Raw genomic sequence first — 21,230 nt, forward strand, 5'->3', positions numbered from 1 at the left:
AATGTAAGAAAAGAACATGCAGCTGAGCAATGGGCATTCAGGGATTTTTCTCATAATACCTGTGTTGTAGAAGGTGGTATTCACAAAAGTACAGTTCCTGAAGTATGTGTTCAATGAAGTAATGTCTTCAAACACACAGTTCTTAAAAAGTGAATCTTCAAATGTTACCGATTTAAACTTCATCATAATAAACCTGCCCAATACAAATAATTCTTGTCAGTCTACCTTCATAGTTTAAAAGGAACAACAGATCAAGGTGATGCAGCTATTTAGTTCTAAAAAATCTCAACCCCAGTAAAAATGATTCCTTAGATGCATTTTGCAGATGTTATTAATGATTAGCTCATTCTAGAATACTATTGTTTAGAAAAAGAATTAGTAAGACAAATTGTTCTACATAGTTACTGGCCCCAACTGGTAATATAATTTCTTTGATAGTATTTCTATTCTTACTTGTCCCTAATCATCAACAGAAACTGATGTCATGATGTTCATGGAACAGTCTTGTAAAATCATTATTGCTTTCAATTTGACATTACAGCTGGAAATTAGGAGATGCTTCAGAAACTCAGTCCCTTGGAATAAACAAGCACCTGCTAATACCAACAAGCTGAAAATAAAGAATTTTTCAGAAAATGTTTATTTCTCCAGAAATAACACTGGTTACCATGTTAAGCTCAAATGCAAAACATACTGGTCTAAATTTTAAAAAATGTTTTTGCAAAATGATTAAAATAAAACATGAATTAAAAATTACATTGCCAGTTATACAACTAGATATCTAACTGTAAGTATGTCTTCATTACTCCTGTGCCTGGGGATGCAATTACAATTACTATGCACATAAAACAGGTGTGAATGATTTGTTGTTGACTTTCTTTTTTTCTGAACATCCTCCTTCCTACTGACTTTCATTTAACACATAGGTCTTTGATTATGACCATCAATTGAGATATTAATAGAAAAAATCAATCACAAAATATATTACAGTAGCTTTCTACCTATATGTCATTACACTAAAACAATGCTGTAAGACTTCTTTAGTAAAAAACAAATCGTGCTAACAACAACAACAACAACAAGATGTAGAAGTACATCATTATTTTTGAGATGTCTTTTATTTCACATAAAGGTGTGGAAAAGGGGCAGTTTTTGTGGCAGACTTCACGCAAAGTGGCAATGGTTTGGAAAGCAGAGCTTTAATTGTTATATGGCAGGAAGATCTGTCTTCCCAAAGTCTTCCCAAGATAGACCTGTCTCTGCTCTAATTAGACCTGGTGTGATTACCTAAGTATTTGTATTATTACAAGAGTAATAGTAGGAAAAGCAACAAAAAAAAATATATGCTACCTACAAAGTAGTGGGAATTAAACTCTCACAAATAAAGTTGTTGAAATCACATCTTTATGAGAAAGGAGGGAAAAGCTAATAGTGTTTATTACAGTAAGCAACTTATTAACTAATGAATTTTCTTTTTTGCATTGGTCAGAATAATGGTGTTTTCAGTCCATTAGATTTAGTTACTGTATCATTTCTCATTTTGACAGACCGATTAAAATTAGGCTAGAGTTCAGTGTCAACTCATTATCATTTTTCATATAGCTCTTTCCATTCAAATTTGTAGCCTAATTTCAGAGGAGAACAAAAACCATCAGTGATTAGATTAGTCAGTTGGAACAGAAATGACAGACTACATGTTCTTCTAATGCACTTTTTACCCTTGGACAGGAAACATGTGACTACATTAAAATTTGTGTCGCTATGATTTTAATTAAAACCCAACAGGAATGTAATGTAGTAAAAAGTCACGTATTGATGGATTTTCTAGTTAAGGAAGAACATGAAGAGAATGCTGAGAATGAGGGTGAGTAGAGTACTGAAACATGGGAAGGAAGGGTATCAAATGAGTTCATACTTCTTGGAAAATGCTTTGTGAATCTCAAATAACTGTCAGAAGCATATTAAAATTGCACATTTGAAAGAGTAAATTAGTGATTTAGCATAGATTAATGTTAATTTAGCATTTTACAAGAATATTCTGTTTAAATTGATCAATTAAATAACTGTTATTTTTTTCTGCAATGCATAAACCTTTAACCCTGTCAAAACTCAAGTTCTTATAAAAAATTATAATAATAAAAAGTATTAAAAAATCATTAATTTTATTCACGTAGATATAGATTTTCCTATGGAAATAATAATTACTTATCACCATGACTTCCAGGAGACCATTCACATGGTTGTTCTGTATATTTCTTAATAGAAACCAGATACCTAAAACAGCTGTGTTTAATTTTCCCCCAAGTTATCTAGTTATCTGTCAAGCCCAGATAAAGCCTTAATATATCTGGCTTCAGCTAAAAAAATCACAAAAGGCGCTGCCAGAGTGTTGTTTCCCATTTCGGAGCTGTTCATGCTTTTTATTGGTTTACAGTACTGTTTAGCTTTCATTTTTCTGTGATAAGATCCTAGCCTCTCAATGTTCAGCATTTTCACAGAAGTGTCTTTCATCAATACAAAAAAAGAACCAGCAACAGAGATGAAAGTACATCCTTCCGCAAACCTCTACAATATGTTGCATGTGTTGGATCTGAAAACCTTTGAATCCCACTGTGAAAGGAAACACCACTGACTTAGGCTTTTTGCTCTGTTTTTCAGCATGACGAGGAAGCTGGGTTTGCATGGTGGATCCTCACACAGGAACCATCCCCATGCTCATGAACCATAAGAAATCAAAAACAGAAATAAATTGTCACTAAAAAGCAACAAAAACATTGTATCATTACCTAAAGCCTAAAGGGAAAAAAAATGTGATTAGGATGTGCTTTAAAATATGTATCTGTTTATTCCAGTTAAGCCAGGATATAAGGAAATCTCTAAACCTGTCATTGATGTATTCTCCATTGCTGTGAATCTGATTTTCCAGTGTGAAGTTGAAGACAAAGTGTGAAACCTCCTCATTGCGGAAATGTTTCACTCGGGATGCATACTCATCTGACTGCAGATGTTTAATGACATCAGGAAACCAGACAGATAAGCCATAGTAGCTGTGAAAAACAGAAAAACATCAGGCACCAATCTCACTCCTTCAGAAATCACACTAGAAGATTCCAGTTTTCTGAAGCAGGTATTTCTTATGAGCCAGGCTTGCAACCAAGAATAGACTAACTGACAAATATAACATTTTGTGGAAAGATTCTGAATAAAACAGATAATCATAGTGACAGAAATTTATATGCAGATGACTCTTCTGTCTGTCAAGAGTATAAAAAATGGTTTAATCTCAACACTCTTACCCAAAAGACAGGGTGAACCATACAGCCGTAAGTTTGATCGTATTATCCTTCACCGGGTAGTTGAAGCATCTCATAAACGTCAACCAAATCTGCAAATCATTAGGAAACACATTATTTACATATTTTTTGAACAATTTTCTTAAATGCTAGAAGTTTTTTTTCCTGATTTGCTTGCCTCTTTAGGGCATGAGAGAGAGCAGATCAGATCTTCGGCCACACTTTTTTTGATGCAGCCCAGGATATGATTCACTTTCTCAGCTGCAAGCACATGTTGCAGGTTCATATCAATTTTGTTGTAACCAGTGTGGACTGCGCCCATTAATTCACCCTGCTGTGATCACCTCAAACTTTCTTAAAGTTAGACAGCTTCATTTCACTATCTCAAATTAAAAAATTATCTTCTCAGAAAGGTTTTCTTCTCACTTCCCAGTATTACAGTACTTTAAATTTAGGCAAAATATGTTCCATGATTCAACAGTGATTCAACCAGAGTTTGATCTATCATAACCTACCATGGCTAGAAACTGACACCTGAACTATATGAGGAAAATGTGGGACTACCCCCAAATCAGAGACACTGTAGCAGAGCTGACTGAGAATGGTGTTCTCATTTCTCTCTCTCTCATCTCAAGATGATCTCCTTTAAAAAAAGAGAACAGACAGACTGTTCTAAGAGGTCCCAACACGCCTCATGCAAAAAGGAAAGTGCTCTGACTGAGGGTCTAGTCTAGTGAGATAACAAGAATGTGAGACAATGAAGCTGCAACTCCATTAAAGCTGGTTTAGCACATAATATTTCAGTCTCCAACTACTCCATTTTTGGTCAACAACTATAAAAACTTGCCCAATTTTTTTTTTCCATGGTGAGAATGTGACTTTTCATAGCAAAATAATTTTGTGACAAACCTTAGTTTGCAACACGTCATCGTAGTTCTGAAGAGCTTTAAGATGTCAGATTTTTAACAGCTGTGAAAAATCAGTTTTGAATTTTTTTTCGAATTAATCAATGAGGCTAATTTTTCAATTTTCATTATAAGATTCAAAGATACAATGTAATTTTGGTTTTACGAAAAAAAGTAACAAAAGTTTAAGGAGCACAGTCCCACAAGTTTGTATTAAAGTCTGAAATATCTCTAACATAGTTTTGATATGATATATATATATATATATATATATGTGTTATATATATATATATATATATGACACCATAGTTTCTGGTAAAACATTTGACATGCCTACAAAATTCATGCAGATACAATGCCTTCTTATAAAGTTTTTATTGACATACATTTACAAAATTTATTCATGAATTTACCATAAATAATGTGGCTGTCACAAGTTCTTCTCAATAATTTTTCATCTCATCATTTGTAACCTATTTCCATAGGTATATATTGATATGCATTCCCATTACATATTTATTTTGGGGTGCTTGTGCATATGACTATGTAATTATTAGCTATCACTTGTGTAAGGACCAAGGCAGCGTTTTCATTTTCAGAAGCTGAGACCAACCTCTGTGATTCACCTGCATCTTTTCTGGGTCAGGAAACCAAAACTTTACACTGGTTCCTGAATGTCTCAGTTGCCTTGCAGGTATCAACAGCATGAGCTCAGTGAATCCTTTCCACTTCAGAAAGCTAACCAAAAAGAAAAAAGGTAATTACAGAGTGAACAGAGATGTTGATACTTACACCATACAGCTCTGTGCGGATTCTTACAAAACACCTCCTGTACCAAGTTCCAGTATCACTCTCTATTTCTATGAGCTCATCTATCTGCTTTGGTGTTTTGATTCTGGTAACCTAGAAATAAAAACAGAACACAAATATTTGTATTTTCTTGAATCATTAGCTGCCTATAGAGGAGTATTGGCAGGGTTTATTTATTAAATCCCATCTACTAAAAATGAGCAGATATTAAACTTGTGTCTACACTAGAAATGCTTTAAATGTGTAAAGGAATAGTAGCACACTGTAATGACAAAGGTCATTATGGATGCAACTGTACCAGAAAAGCTCTGCTTTCAAAGGATGCAGGAAATAAACTTCCACTGGCTACAATAAGCTATTGCTGTCAGATTCTTCTAGAGTGTTGTATATTCCCCTAATGGCACAAAGTTTAAAACATGATTTAAACCATCAAATAGTTAAACATGTTCAGAGTTTGCTATCAAATTGTTTCTGACTTGCTATCACAATGTTGCTGCAAGTCTACTGATTAAAGAGAGAGCAATGAAAAGAGAAGTATTCAAAATGTCACAAACTAATTGTTGAAAAACCCCTTTATTTTGTTTTTCTTTTGTGTAGTGTTAAACAGAGAACTTAATGAAGAGAGAAAAAGTGAGATGAAATGATCTGGAACCACCATGGTATTGCTGTTATGAACAATCATCTACTTCATCAGAAGTGAAATAAGATAAACAGACATCAGAGAAAAATACAGAATCACCAGTGACAGAGAATGTGATGTTGCCTATAACGCTAATTTTCACTTGCAGTCCCTTGGGTAGCAGAACAAGAATGTGTTACATGGCCTTTCCAGACACAGGACCTGACAAACTTATAGCATTGTATGGTTCTGGTTTTGGCTTCTGCTCTGGTCCCAGCTTAACAGTGGTATCACAAAAGGTGGTGTATTCATCCACAGTTTATTTTCAAAGAAGGCAAATAGAGATTGGAAAGAAAATCAATAAAATGGGGAAAGGGATTGACATAGAAGGAAGGAGAGACCAAGAGACTGACTGTTCAGTGTTTGGCTGCAGTTTCTGAAAGTAGCTATAACTTGTGTTTCTTCTTAACAGAATGAGGACGCCCCCCCTCTCAACCTCCAAGTGTATCATAGTGGATTACAGGACGTTGGGTAATAGCGCTATTGATGGTGAAGTTCTAGTTTTGAGCCCATTGCTTTTACAGATGCACCAGCAGCCTCATCCCATGAACAGGAAAAAAGAAAAGCCCACTAAACAGTTTTAGCTATAACCACTCTCATTTCTGAAGTACTACAGCTCACTGTCTTGCCAGATCATGACTTTATCCAAAGCCTGTAACCTTCTTGTCATGACTCTTCCAATAATCTGTTCACATTATTCCATTGATTTTAAGCTTTTCTTAACTGCTTTTATGAAATGTGTTATACAAAAGACTGACTCGAGTCCTCAAAGATTATCTGAGATCTCCTACATGCAGAAATCCTTACATACTACACCTCTGAGCAGAAAGGGCATGCCTTTTGTATTACACTTTGTAAACCAGTACCACTCCTGTAGGCTCAGGAGCAGCCTTTTCCCCACACTGGGCACCTGACTCATTTGGAGACATGGAGGCTGGGTGACTATTTATATCTTAGGACCACTGTATGTGACTGGGCACAAAAGTTCCCAGGCCTTGATGGTTCTTTAACGTATGAAAAGTCTTATTGAATCAGGAAAATATTCCATCTGGACCATCGAAATTTAGCTGCCAGTATATGAAGAATGAAAGAAAAAAAAAAAAGAATACCTATTTTAATGAAAATAACACTTTTGTTTAAAAGCAATTACTAGAAACATGCAATATTTTAAGTTTTACAAAATCAAGACTTGCTTCATAGGAAAATATTTGCATGGAAAAAAATAATTAACACATGACAATGAAAGAGTGGAGAAAATTTTGGTTTTAAGGATACAATTTTTTTATTATTATTATTTAAACCAAGATATCTAATGAATATGTATTTTAAGAGCCCAGGAAGTTAATTAAGCACATACATAAACATTTATCTTGGGTGGTGCCATGATAGAAGATACTATTAATTTATTACCATCTCTGTTACTATCACTGCTTTCAGGAGAGATTCTCAAAAGTATGAAGTGCCATCAACTCCATCAATTCAGCAACCAGAATTCCATTTTGGGGTTTCTAATTCTAAAAGTAACTGTTTATCAGTGGATGACTTCTTTTTTTGAAAGCTTGAAGATAATCCCTTCGATAATGTGAGTAACAAGAATAAACATGACTTGTGAGAAAAAGCTTCTAGAAAAAGATTAAGTCAATATAATACAGGATAACATATAAAAGGAAATCAAACTTAAAGCATAGGAGTAGTGAAGGAAAAGTTATATCATCTGTAGAATTAGAAAACATACTATCAAAGCATGTCTGTTGTAACTAGTAATATGAAGTGGAGGAAAATTGTAGAACCTAAGTCATTGAATGATATTGAATAAGCAAAGGGGTTTGGGAGAGGTATGTGAATAAATTACTGAGACAAAATGTCACAATATCTAGGACTAATTTAAAAAAAATAAAAGGAAGATACTAAAAGGATGTGCCAAACAAATTATGTACAAGTTCTTTGCTTTCTGTGTTTTACAAAATGAAGTGCTGATGTTGTACAATAGGAAGAGAATGATGCATTTTCTAATCATACTAATGCAAGCTAAAAATAGGGAATACTATATATGTCTAACCTTGACATACAGTACAGTATTTCTAATCTTTCAACTCTTTGATGTCTGGAATTGAGTTTTCCTAATATTCAAGACAGAAACTGGCAAAATTAATGGCTGACCAATTAACAAAACTAACTATAAATAAAGTGGTTGAGTCTCACATTTTAACAATTGTAGAAAGACTTATTAGATCACAAGAACTGGATACAACAGGCATGTGGTTTGTTTTCATCTCCACAGCTGCTTTAGGATGTGATTACAATTACGTCAAAGTGACGTGAGAGGCTTATCCTTCCTCCCACATTTTCTCCCAGCACATTTCTGTCTTTTTCCTTGTGCCTAAGCTAGCACTGAAGGGGCACGGGATCTGTGCTATGGCTAACTGTGCAATCAGCCAATGAATACCAACGAGAGTAGAAAAAAACTCCCAGAGCTACTAGTAGCAGGCATATTCTGTCTGAAAGCAGCTCAGATCACCAAGAGCCAATTGTGAAATTACACCGTACCTGTATGGTGTTAGGCAAATCCCTTCACTCACAAATTAAATCAGAAAATAAAATATTAAGCTAGATGGGATTAGTGGTAGGTCACCGGTGTACCAGTAAAGGCGGATTAAACATGGTAAGTGCTAGGCAGCCTTCTTTCAAGCTAAATATAGGAATTCTTGAGCTTCTTTGTGGAAAGATTTAAATGGAAGCAATGGAAACTGCATCCAAGACAACAAACTGCAAGTCTCAATGGAATAAAGTTATGAAGTTATAGAGTCAGAGGGTCATTCCTCAAGACTGCCTGCAAATGCAGAAGCTTTAAGAGGATTTCTTAATTGAGTTATATGTGCATTATAATAAGAAGAAAGCCTCTGGTAAAGGAAAAGCATCCCACACATGGCTCCAAGAGGGAGCTGAGTGCTTGTACTGCCACAGCACAGCATGAGCTGGAAAGGCAGACTGGATTTCAAAGCAAGGAGGTGCTGTTTGGTCCTACTGTATCCAAGAAGACAGGATCGTTATGTATAGTCTTCATAAAGATGCCATAAAAAAGTGCCACTTCTTAATTGCCAATTTCTCCTCCAGTTGAAACAGATCAGCACTTTAAAAAAGGCCTCATCATTAGACCTTAAAAAGATGCAACTGAGCTTCCAAGATATTTTAAGAATACTAAATATCTGAAATTACTATGTCACAGAAGAGAAAATACGTTTTTAAAAAATATTGTTTTACTTGATAAAAAGAGAAAAAAAATCCAAAGCTTTTAAGGCAGAATAGCTAACTAATTCAGACTCCTATGTGCCAACTATTATTACTAAGGGCAAAGTAAACTTGATAAATAAATAAAACACAGATGGAATCTTGCTACACCAGATAAAATTATCACACTGTGGGTTCATATACCCAAGAACATGCTGGCCAAAGGCTGATACCTTAACATCTATTGTATATACAATAATTTCTGTAGGAATTCACAATATCTTTTATTGAGGTATTTAAAATGCAAATAATTGGCTTTGCCATGCAGAGTGTTAATAATGATTGCTTAAGCCTTCCACTTTGACAGTCAGAAGGCTTGCTGACGTGTTAGGTAATTAGCTTTAAAAGCAATACTCACTGTGAAGACTTTCTCAGGCTGACCACGAGCACGCATGTTTGTGTCATGAATTTGCTTGAGTATCATCCAAGCTTCATCATGTTTTCCAACCTAAATGTTAGACCAAAATGTAAGTGCAACATATGTACAAATTAAGATACTCACTGTAGTTTCTGAACAATCTAAATGCCTGTTATTTTGACTGGAATCTAAAAGCCTTTTGGAAAGTCATACCTCCAGCAGGAACCGTGGGCTTTCCGGCATAAAGGTCAGGGCTACCACAGAAGAAACACAGGGCAGTGCACAGACAATCACAAATACTCGCCAGCTGTGGAACTGGTAGGCAGATCCCATGCTGAAACTCCATCCTGTGAAAGAAGAAATTCACAAAATGTAGAGAAATATGGAGTATTATACTTGTTATGCTGCAGCTTCTTGAAGATGCAAAACGATGCCTATATTTAAATGAAGCCTGATTTATATATTTTTACAAATATCCATCATCTAACAAATAACACTGCACTGTGAATTTCAGCCTCTTGCATGTGACTAGTCATGCTGGAAAACAGCAGTATTATGCAGGGTAAGAGACTTCCTTACGCAGGGATGAATTTCAATTTTCTTAGCAAAATCTATATGAAGGTAGTTATGTGAATCAAACAGGGACATCATCACCACACATAAGAGTACACATACAAAGAAATTGTTTTCTATGAGGACTAGAAGAAGGGAGACTTAAAAATCTACACTCAAATTACGTTTTTTATGGAATTGTATAGCTTTCTTTATTATTAACTTTTTCTACAGAATTAATTTCAATACTTTTAATAGCAGTTTCCTGTGTGAAACTGGAAGGCTGATGGTTTAGCTTTTTCATAAAATATCTGACTGTTCAGTATATTGTGACTGGACTATTAAAATGTTATAATTGTAAGAAACCTAAGAATTTACCTTAAGAAAGAGAAAAATATTATTTGTGTGGCTACCTGGCCTTTTATTCTGGTTTCAATACAGTAGAAATTTTCAAGTAAAAATTTCAAGGATAACTTATTACAAGATGAGTGTAAGATAAAAATAATGGTAAAGGACAGAAGAGGTTATCGGAAGAAAATGGAATCCTGGCTAATGAAAGAGCTGATGCTGCATTAATATGATATATTTCTCTGCTAACTGATTTTTCTAGACAAAAGACATAGTTAATTAAATCTGTTTGAATGTTGGTAAATAACTGCACAACATGGTACCAAATGGCCTGTTAAGTAGTTCTTCAAAGGTAGTATTTATCTGTGAAATGTAAAGTATATTTTGGAATGTAAAGATCCTATGCTGTGGACCATAAAACATTGTTGGGAAAAAAAATTGTTTCTCACATTAAACTACTTACGTGTTACCATATGAAAAATATAGTCAATACATGATTTATTTTAGTTCTTTATCAACAGTTCCGCAAAATGTTTTGATCAGCAGACCAGTTTTTTTTTTTAGTCTCCTGTAAACTTTCTGCATTTCTGAAATTATATCATGTTGCTCTACAGTCTCATTTAGCATGGCCATCTTTACCTCAGGAAAAAGGAGCAAAATCAATAACAGTGTTGGCAATGATCTTGGTATGCCATATTACTTTTTTTTAAGTAAGGCTTAAAAAGACATACCTTACCCCTCCAAACTTCCCACCAACAAGTCAAGACTGTCTAAAATTGAATGTTAAATTTTACTCCAAACTAGAACTTGGAATTTAAATTTAAGAATAAACTTTTTTTAAGAAAAGGTGTAAAAGTGTACTAAAACTTACTCTTTATTGATTTTTGAATAATGCCGATTTTTGATCTTATGGAATTTCAAGTTCTAAATAATATGGGCATTCATTACATCTAAATTGTTAAGGGAAGGAAATAAAGAAGGATAGGTTTACAGTGAGTTAATGAAGCAAGTAGAAATCATTTCTGTGTTTTAGGTATTGTGTACACATTTTATTCTAATAATTAGAATCATATTCTTCATTACATAATTGAAAATATAGAACAAAATTCCTTGATGAAGAATTTGCAAAATCATTTCCTTTTGATGAAGGTAATATTTGGTCCGAGCAGTGAGTTGACCTGCCTCTCTGGGCAGCTGTGCAACTTCCAGCGCTTCAGGGAGGGCAGCACAGGATGAGGGTTTTCATCTCTCAGAACTTTCAGTATCAAAGTACTGGCCTTTGTTGTTATTGGAAACTGTTCTAGAAATACACAGAAACGCTGGTGTAGTTAGGCAATCTGCCTTTCACTGCACTAGTTTATGTTTTGTGAGATTGAGCCGTACAAAGGGCAGTCTGCAGTAAATGAAGCCAACCTTGCTTTATACCTGTTATAAAGCAACAGCAATATTGTGTGCTCTGTAGCCAGTCCTGGAAAATGCTGGTGGTAACTTATTTTTAGGTGTAAATGAACGATACTACATTTAACTAAAAGCAATGAGTGCACTGTTCAACCTGCTGTCATCCTGTCAACCTACAAAAGCTCCTCAAAGTATCTGAGGGACATGTCAAGTGAAAGGTTCATTACAACTTTTACTGCTCTTATTCTGTCTTTTTTTTATGTGCCGTATTAGCTGCTGCAATTTATCTTTTAATTTATCTGATAAATTAACGACAAAAGAGAATGTCAGGATTATAAGAAGAAATTTCTAGAAAAAAGAGCCAGCAGTAACACAGCTTTCTTGAGGCTGCTCCTCCCATCTATTCCAGCACCAGCACTGGATCAGCAAAACAAACATATATTTCAAATGCAGAGCAAGTTTAGATTTATTCTTATGTTTAACACATCCTTTTTTTTTTTTTCCCTGGGTCATGAGCTAATCTGGAAAATGGAGCTATTAGAGTAGCTCTGAATTTAGCTCACAAAGTGGCTTTCATTCCTAGTGTATGTAAGTCTTGAAACTAAATGGAAGTGTGTTCTTGGCTGTAACTCAATCTCCTTCTCCCTTCCCTGATTTATGACACAAGAGCAAAGACAGAGCAGCTCTACATGGTTGTTTTCAGTGCACTGCTCAGCCTTGCTCCCTGGCTATGCTGTACTTGAGTCATTAATCTTGAAAATGGAGGCGAGTCCCAATGTTTTATGAATTGCAAAACACTTGGCCCAAATGCATCTTCGGAATAATGTACTGTAGAGCAACCCAAACCCTGTAATGACTGAGTCTGAAACTGCTGCAAGAACCTTTGTGCTCAGTACTACCCTCCTGCTTTCCTGGCTGCTGGAAAAGGCCAGGTGAATCAGACATGGCAATTACTGATTACAGAAACACAGGAGCACACAGCAGACCAAAACCAAAATGTACAAGGTGTTAACCTATATATATATCCTATATATAACCTTTATATATAACCTATATATAAATCACCAATTTATAAGTTGAATTCAATGTCAACAAAATCTTCGCTCTCCAACATGGCATTTCATCTACTCCATTATATTACTATGTTAACATGATATTATAAAGTTTTTGCTACAAAGGACAGAAAAGAACATTTATCTCATAGAGGCAAACCTGTTCACACTAGGATGAATTTTATAAATGTATAATACCTGATAAACAGCAAATATCTTCAAGCACAAGGGACATCCTCTACAGTAGATAAGTTACTATAGAGCAGATTTATGGCAATTATTTGCTTCACTTTCCAAAATAAGGGCTGAAAAGAAACATGATAGATCTCCACAAAGTGGAGTGTTACACTAAAGTGCAATGTGGTCAGTGAAAAATATGGGTGCCTACAGGCTCTGTATAAATACTGGGCAGCAAGTGGATTGGTTTATAAATACCAGAGGAATAAAACTGTGAACACCTTTTTAAGACACTAAAGTTGGCAAAGAAAGTCCAATCAAATATTGGGATTTTATGACATAGTTAGATAAAGACTGAGGATCGTGACAATTTTTGTTAGTCATTCAATAGGAATAAGAGGAACTAGTTTCATGGCAGTTTCAGAAATTTTCAAAAGCCAAATTTTTACAAATTTCTGTGTTTTAGTAGATCAAAGGAAGGAGTAGATGCAGGAATATACCTAAAAATTAAGGATGAAGGAGAAAGATAACAAAGGAATTTACAGGAACTCATGAACTCTATAGATTCTTCTGAAGAATCTTTAATATGACTTTATAGCTTTTCTTATTTCTGTTTTACACAAAATCTTTGGTGAGAAGTCAGCTTTCTGGTCTCCATTTTTAATGTTTTTGTCTGAAACACTTCCAGTACCTAAAAAGAGTAATTGCTCTAAATTGTCACTTGGTGGCACTGTTACTGCACTTAATACATATAACGTTTAAAAATGTTTGCAGGAAGACTTTTACTATCAAACGTTCTTGTTCTGAGTATTCCCCAAACCTAATCTAGATCAAAATTAAAAGGAGGATTAGAAATATTTTGAAGCTTGCAGCACTTTAATATTTTGTTATTGCATTTATATTTTGTCTGTCCTGGCATTACCAAGTGTAACTGTGAGAGTCATCTAGGATTTGAGCCCATACACGTTTTAGTGCTACTTATCAGAATAATGGTAATACATCACTGAAACTTAAAAAAAAAAAAAAAAATTAAAGTAATTTATGTAACTGAGGAAGTTCTGTCAAACATTTTTACAAAACTGGATGAAATACATGGTTTTAAACTATTGCAGAAATAATGTGTTTTCAGAATTATTCTCTGTTATATTAATGGGAAATTCCAGTAACAGAAAGTAGAACGCTTATCTTTACTGTGATTAAATTATTAATATCATATGGGAAAAGAAGTGTTATTTTTAGCCTAGATAGATAGATAGATAGTCTACAAACCCACTGTCTCAGCAGGTAAGCTGCTGTTAATTTCTGCAAAAGGAATTTGGAAATGAAATAGCTGAAGCGTGACAGGTGATGATGGAGGTAACGTAAAAAAGGTGCATGGCTCTGTAGCTGATGCTATTAGTCCCTGGGAGCCTTGAGGATCACAAGTTCAATGAAAGAAGTAAGTAATAATGTTCAACAGATGCACTTAAGACTCAGACTTGGTCTGCTGACACTTAAAACTGTAATTAAAAGGAACAAGGTGTTTTCTAAAAACACATTTCCTTTGCCGCAGAGGAGTGCCTGTAGCCACAGACACTGACCACTTCTCTGTGTTGGCATTGGTATTTATCTGAAGGCCTCAGATTATCAGGTCTCTGGTCACCCCAGCAACAGTATCTTTCATTCAGATAGTCCACAAGACATCTGCAAACAGGACAGATCTTGTGTAGAAAATAGTTTGCTCTCTAATACCATAAAACACAATTCCTGCACAGCACTGTAGTCCAGCTGTAGTACCTCTGAACAGTGACATCAACAATCCACTTTTAAAATGTTTCTAATACCTGCTGTAGTACTGCCTAGTTTTACTTTTCATTAAGGAGGGAATTTGTGTATACCCATATTTCAGACAATTACATGTTATGATACATGCCCAAAATTTGAGGTTTAGTAATGATATGTCAGCCTTTCACTTTACATATAGTCTGCAGAATACAGAGATGCTAGGTTTGTTTCCTTACCATGGAAATGCTAGGGTGTGAGGCATGATAGGGAAAAAAAGGCATAAAAATTACTTTCAAATCAGAATATTTAGAAATGCTGGGCTGAAGGTGGGTGTAGGGACAAGGCAAGGGAAACTTGTAAGTCATTGTCTGAGTGGTTTAAAATGGTCTATTTGAAATCTGACTTTTGTATGGCCCTGAAGTATAGCTGTATCAAGGTGCTGTGACTCACAGTAGCCAATATAGTCAAGAAATTCATCTTTAAAATGGCAGATGAACAGATGTAATCATATAAGAGAATTAAAGCAGTGATTCATAATAAGAGAACTGCAGGTACACGATAGTCTGGCCATAGTGTCTGTCTGATCTTCACAGATGCTAGAGGTGGCAAAGGATGTCTAATTAGTGGTCTATTTATGATAATGAAATCAGAATCTCACTTGCCTTCCTAGTTGATAAACCTTAAAATATGTAAGGTCTTAAGCAGGTTGTTGCCAGTACGGATCCTAATGGTAATGGCATGTCAATATTTCACTTGAACAAAGGAAGCTGTTCTTTCTCTTCAATTTTCTTTACTGGCAAGGATACTGGGCCAACTAAATGAAACAGAGATATGAGTATGACAAAATCTCTCATTATCTGTTCACATTTTATGAAGTCTAATAGGGCAGAAGAGAAGCTACACAGAACCAGAGAGACAGGACTTGCAAACTAAATTGACCATTACAAATTTTCTATGTATTTACCCTACATTCTCCTCCTCAGTGGACTATTCCAGCTATTCCCAAGTTATAGTAAACAGCGGCAAAGGAGTAAAAAGCTTTCACAAGAGGCGGCTTGTGACATTTTCAGAGTTGGTTTTGGCTCTTTCGCCCTTACTACACAACTGAGAAAGGTATAACAGGAGGATTCAGGTACAGTTCACAGAACTAGACAAATTCCCTTTTTACTCATGCAAAGCATCACTGAAACAAATAAATTTTAATCGTTACCTCTTGCAAAGAGGTAACAAAGAGGTATACAAAGCATGTTAAAAGGAACAAAAAAGGTGGTGTTGGCTAAGTAAACTTTGCAGGAAACATTCTGGTTTGAACAGCAGCTGTAATAAGCAGCTGACGACAAAACAGTTGACAGGAGATGAAGATTCCTCTTCATTCCTTAAGTTATTTATCTTACACAGAGGTATACATGTTTGTTTATTCACTTTAATTCATGTCGAAGACACCACTCTCCCGAGCATCATCTAATTACATTGGTAAGTTATTGGTGATCTGTAGCGTTTTATTATGGTTTTCTCTGTATTTATGTGCTGTGTTTTTATCTATAAAGCAGTAACAGTAATACATACACAGGTTAAGTCTTAATTCAGTGCTAGAAGACCTCAGTAACACTGAAGAGGTGTGAAAATAAGAGAAAAATCAGAGCCAAAAGACAGAGAGTTTGGGAGAAGACTGTACTGTTAAAGTCCGTAAAGGAAGACATGGAAGTGAAATGCAGAACCATCACCCCTAAGGGGAGTAGGAAGAGATGGACATCAAATTTGTACAAAACCTTCTGCATGGTCTCTTTTTACACCTGTATCTCATTTCTAAGAGCATTAGGGTTGTTCTCCAATACCCTTTTGACCCTGGAGATGTACTTGGCTGCTGAGTGATTATCATACAGAGCTTTGTGAGCCTTTCCTAGACTGATCTCCTGACTTGAACTATTCATTGCACCCACTAGTATGACTCTGCATGAAAATAAGGCTAAGAGTAATATGTTTCACTTACAGGAAAGGAACAAAGGACATCACTGACAAGGAGTGGAGACAGCTCTGCAGGCCTCTACTTCTGTTTGTTAAAGTTTGGCCACCGAGAATTTTCCATTTTTCAAATTTTGTATTTTGGGAATTCTGAACACAATTGCAATGTAACTATCCTATAGGACTGAAAATCTGTCAAATCTCAAAGCACTTCAACACATCATGCAGCATCTTTGATCACCTTTAAGAGTTTTGCCTCTGTCCTGAGTAATTTTGCCAGACTTCAGATACCTATTACCAGGAATCAAGTCTGAATAACTTCAACATGGCTTCATTCTGAATGCAAATATCATTATACTCCTTGAGAAGTGGGTATATCCTCACTCATTACAGTCTCTGGATAATGAGCATAGATTTTGAAAGCTTGCCAGGGGAAATCTGCAATTTTCTGCTTAGATCTTAAATATGTGTTTCTAAAATATTCTGCTTCATGCATCCTCAAAATATCTTTCTTCCTCTCTACCTCACAGTTTATAAAATAAAAATCTGTCAAAAACTCTCCTAAAACTTATGTAAATTGCATGTTCCTGAAATTTAAAATCAGAAACACCATGTTGTAGTATAAATTAAGTAAGTAAATATGCATATTACAGGCTAGAAGGTTCTGCACTTCCCTTATGTGCACTCACGACCCTTATTCAGAGAAAACTGCCCAAGATAACTAGAAATTTATGGAGATGGATACAAGCCAACTTTTGTCCAAGGTTCAGATGCCAAACATGAAAACAGCTGTGATATGTAATCAAAAGCTCAAATATTTAATTTTCCTTTAAATGTCTGCTTTTTGCCACATTCTGCACCCAAATTGGATTTGGAAAATTTTCTCCTTTTTGTCAAAGATCTGATATAAAGCTACATCATATGGCACCATTCTAGTCCTATGGAAACCAACGCTTGCTGTAAGTGCTCTGATGCAAGACTTTTATATACACAGTTGCAAACTTCCCAATGCCTTTGTAATCCCATTGAGTCAGAAAAAAAATCAAAAGTAGTGCTGGGATGCAATAGGTCAGTGGTTTATGACCTTCCTGAATTAAATGATCATTAGACATTTTTCAAATGGATCTGTAGAGTGGCTAACTAAGACCTCTGGATAAAAGATTTATTTGTTTTAATTTTTTTATAGTTATATGATCTAAGAGGATTCTATGAAATCCCTGCTATCAAAAACCACAGCAGTAGCTGAATTTTCTTAGCTTCACAACCAGATAAAGAGTGAGCTTAAAAACTGAAATGTGTTTTTCCAATACGAACAAAATCTATTCAGTAACTACTCTGAGTTTAAAATGGAAGCTTAACAACTACAAAAAGGATGTTCTAAGTACTCAGATATTAAAAAAAAACAAACCCAAACCCAGAAACAAACAAAACCAAAACCAAAACAAAATCCCAAATAAACAAAACCAAGCCAAAACAAAAACCCAACAAAAACCAAAACAAAACAAAAAAACCAACCAAACAAAAAAACCCCAACCAAAACCATGCACAACGCACCCTATCAAGAATAGGCCACCAAGGGTTAATATTTACTTGATACTACTGAAAATCTCATTACAAGGGCCGAGGCATATAATTGATCTGACTGTTTGGCTGACTGAGTCAGTGGCCCCAGAGATTTATGTACTCATGCATTTTTGCAAAGTCCTGGCTTGGGTCTGGCTCTGTGCAGCTGTTCAGTGAAGGCACTTCATAATCTGCAAAACAAAGAGGTAAAATCTGCTGGTCACAATTCTGACAACATCATAACTTAGAGGCTTGTCAGTCTAGGAAGAAAAGGTCATGTCAAGCTTTTCAGAAATGATGGTTCAAAGAGATGCAATTAATTTCAGAAGAAATGGAGGAGACCACATGTTAAAAGATGCTGCTGTCAGAGCTTCAAAATATCATGGCCAGTGTCAGCACTGAGATCGTGCAATCAAATGTCACTAAACTGTGTTTCAAACCTCGTTTCTATGACCTTACTTTTGATTTGCTGTTAACATTTCTACTTGTAGTCTCCTGCATGTACTTAGCGTTTTCCACTACTTTATTTAAGAATTGGAAAATTACTCGTGCATGAATTTCGGGCATCTGTTTGGACAGTGCCGAAGAGTACAATAAGAGTAAATCGCCAAGAGCAGACAAACTCCGCTTTTATAAGTAAACAATGTAAAATTGTCAAATGCCCTGTGCAGCAGACATTATGAGCAGAGTCTGAAAGGAAACACTTGTCTGCAAGAAAATCACTTCATATTGTTGTCCTACCTATATGAAAAATACAGATACAACGATATCTATGTATTTAGTGTGGTGCCTCCACAGCCTAACCATACCTGTGAGTTCACAAATTGTGCTATGTTTGACGTGGCGAGTTGCTGTAGACACCACTAATAGCAGCCATTAGCTGTGGAAACTAATTGAAAATGCGTTCTTGTCCTGATCCAGGACTCCTCATGATTTATGTGCATCCTCACTAAGGGTATTTAAAGGATGGGCTCATGGAGAAGAAGAAAAGAGAAGCAATTAATCAAAAAAGACAATCAGAAACAGGCACTGCTGCTTATGAAAAGAAAATGGGGCCTCCTTATCTAGCTTAACTTAGGAGCAAAACATTAATTGAAATGCTGAAACAATTTTTGAAGAATACAGAGAGGACATGTCTTTTACCAGTGATACACATTTTACCTTTTGTGTGCTGCTGCAGTGTAACAACAGAACATCTCTGCAATTCAAGAAACCCTGCCAAAATTTAACTTTATTGTATTTTATTTGTTTGAAAGATGTTTCAAGAAAAATCTTTTTTTAATGAGCATTTCAGTGCTGTGATTAAAGTCTTGTTTCCTTTTTTCCTATTTCATTTGCCTCTTTTTCTCTCTTTTTTAAAAATTTTAAACGAAAAGGAGTAATATCCTATCACTGCAAGAGAGACAGACTGAACAGGCACTATATGTGATCTAACAATTAGACCAAATATTCATTCTAAGAATTATCTTCTAATCTAACAGCAGTCAATTAGAGCAAACCTGGTTAGCTGAATATGTGAAGCTTTTCTGTACATACTGTGAACCATGGTTCAGAAGCCTTGAATTCAAACTTTGGTCAAACACTTCCAACAAAATATTATTTCAAGTACTAATGATCCTCAGTAATAGTCTGTCATAGATATCCAAAGGTTGGCAGTGGGGAGGTGGATTTTGCCTGTGGACAGATAGTCACAGAAACAAGATAATACTGACTCAAACAGCAAGGAAGGAACAGAGAGTAGTAGAAAGCAGCACCTCCTCACCTAGACCATCATCAAAGCTGAGGATACCAGGAAGGGAAAGCCCAGCCCAGAGTCCTCACTAATGAAATCTTGATGTTTCTCATTGCTGATTTCATACTGTTTTCTGCTGCCATCTTTGTACTGTGTAAAAACACAGCTGTCTTGAAAATACTAAGCGCACAACACTGTAAGGGTTTTTTCATATATTTGTACAGGTTCCTCCCTATAACTGTAAGCATAATGTTGTCAGATACTGTATTCAGATACTCTGGTAGGCAGGGATATTTGAACAGTAATTCCACCTTGGTGGAATGATTTTCAAAACTAACATAAAATATTTTCTTCGAGGAAAAGAATGAAAAAAATTCCTGGGAAAAAAAAATCTAACGTCATTCTGCAATTGATTTTGTTAATTTTATTTTGAAGGCAACTGCACTGCAAATTGGTTATTTTTCAGAGTAGTCAAGAATTTTCTATACCCATCTGGGTTACAATTCTGAACTAGACCTTGAGATAGCCAAATTATGTTCCAGTTGTATATCCAATCCATAGACAGAATATATTATTAAAGTGAAAAGAAACAGTTTCTAAAAGGACAATAACTAACTTCTTCAAAGCAGTTAGTTTTATAAGTCACAGAAACAATATGGAAGTATGATTGACAAATTTATACTGCCATATTAAGTTCCAGAGAAAATTAATATATTTTTTGTATATGAATAATCACATGAATTTTTTATGTGTTGTAGACCAACCACAAAACCAAATTTTTTTTGTCATTCTAACACAAAAAATTTTAACAAAGAAATCTTATCAGATTAGCATCCTATTTATTTCTGAAAGTGAAAAGCAAGGTTAATGCCTGAAACTGCAGATATTTCTGTTGGCCAGGCTTCTAAGGCAGGTTCATTAACTTGGGTATAATTTTCCTTAAAGTATACTCAAAGCCAATTCACTGTGTGAAAATGAATTTTCATTAAAACCGAGGCTGAGAAGCTGACATTTTTTCATTGTCAGAAGAATGGTTGACTACTACGATGGTTTCTGTGGAAAATTATGTTTATGGCATTGAACAGTGGTGTTTATAGAAACAGTCTATTCACCTGACTGTCAGTTCCTCCGCCAGCATTCTTTAAAGCCATTAACCTACTTCAGTCAAAAAGCACAGGAAAAAATAGTCTCAAAGATAATTCACATTCTCCAAATGTGAATTATACTGCCCAGGTGGAGGAGAGAGAACCCATCAGAAGATGGAGGAAAAGGCAGGAGATGTCAGTGGTCCTTCAGGGATGCTGCAGCCAAACTGGGGAATGGGACCACAACATAGCCACACCATCCAT

At 35.4% G+C, this 21,230-nt stretch overlaps 1 protein-coding gene across 1 annotated transcript in view; it reads right to left on the reverse strand.

The window, feature by feature from the left end:
* The window catches only part of SV2C (synaptic vesicle glycoprotein 2C), a 112,892-nt gene that overhangs the window by 20,496 nt on the left and 71,166 nt on the right, over positions 1-21,230 (reverse strand). Inside the window, exons 5-10 of the mRNA XM_064642217.1 lie at positions 9,547-9,680; positions 9,334-9,423; positions 4,991-5,101; positions 3,297-3,385; positions 2,883-3,047; positions 60-193 (exon numbers count right to left, since the gene is read on the reverse strand). Of these exons, the coding sequence (XP_064498287.1) occupies positions 60-193; positions 2,883-3,047; positions 3,297-3,385; positions 4,991-5,101; positions 9,334-9,423; positions 9,547-9,680 (723 nt within the window). The remainder of the gene's footprint in view (positions 1-59; positions 194-2,882; positions 3,048-3,296; positions 3,386-4,990; positions 5,102-9,333; positions 9,424-9,546; positions 9,681-21,230) is intronic.

The sequence above is a fragment of the Pseudopipra pipra genome, chromosome Z, assembly GCF_036250125.1.
Source record: "Pseudopipra pipra isolate bDixPip1 chromosome Z, bDixPip1.hap1, whole genome shotgun sequence".
Classification (NCBI taxonomy): domain Eukaryota; kingdom Metazoa; phylum Chordata; class Aves; order Passeriformes; family Pipridae; genus Pseudopipra; species Pseudopipra pipra.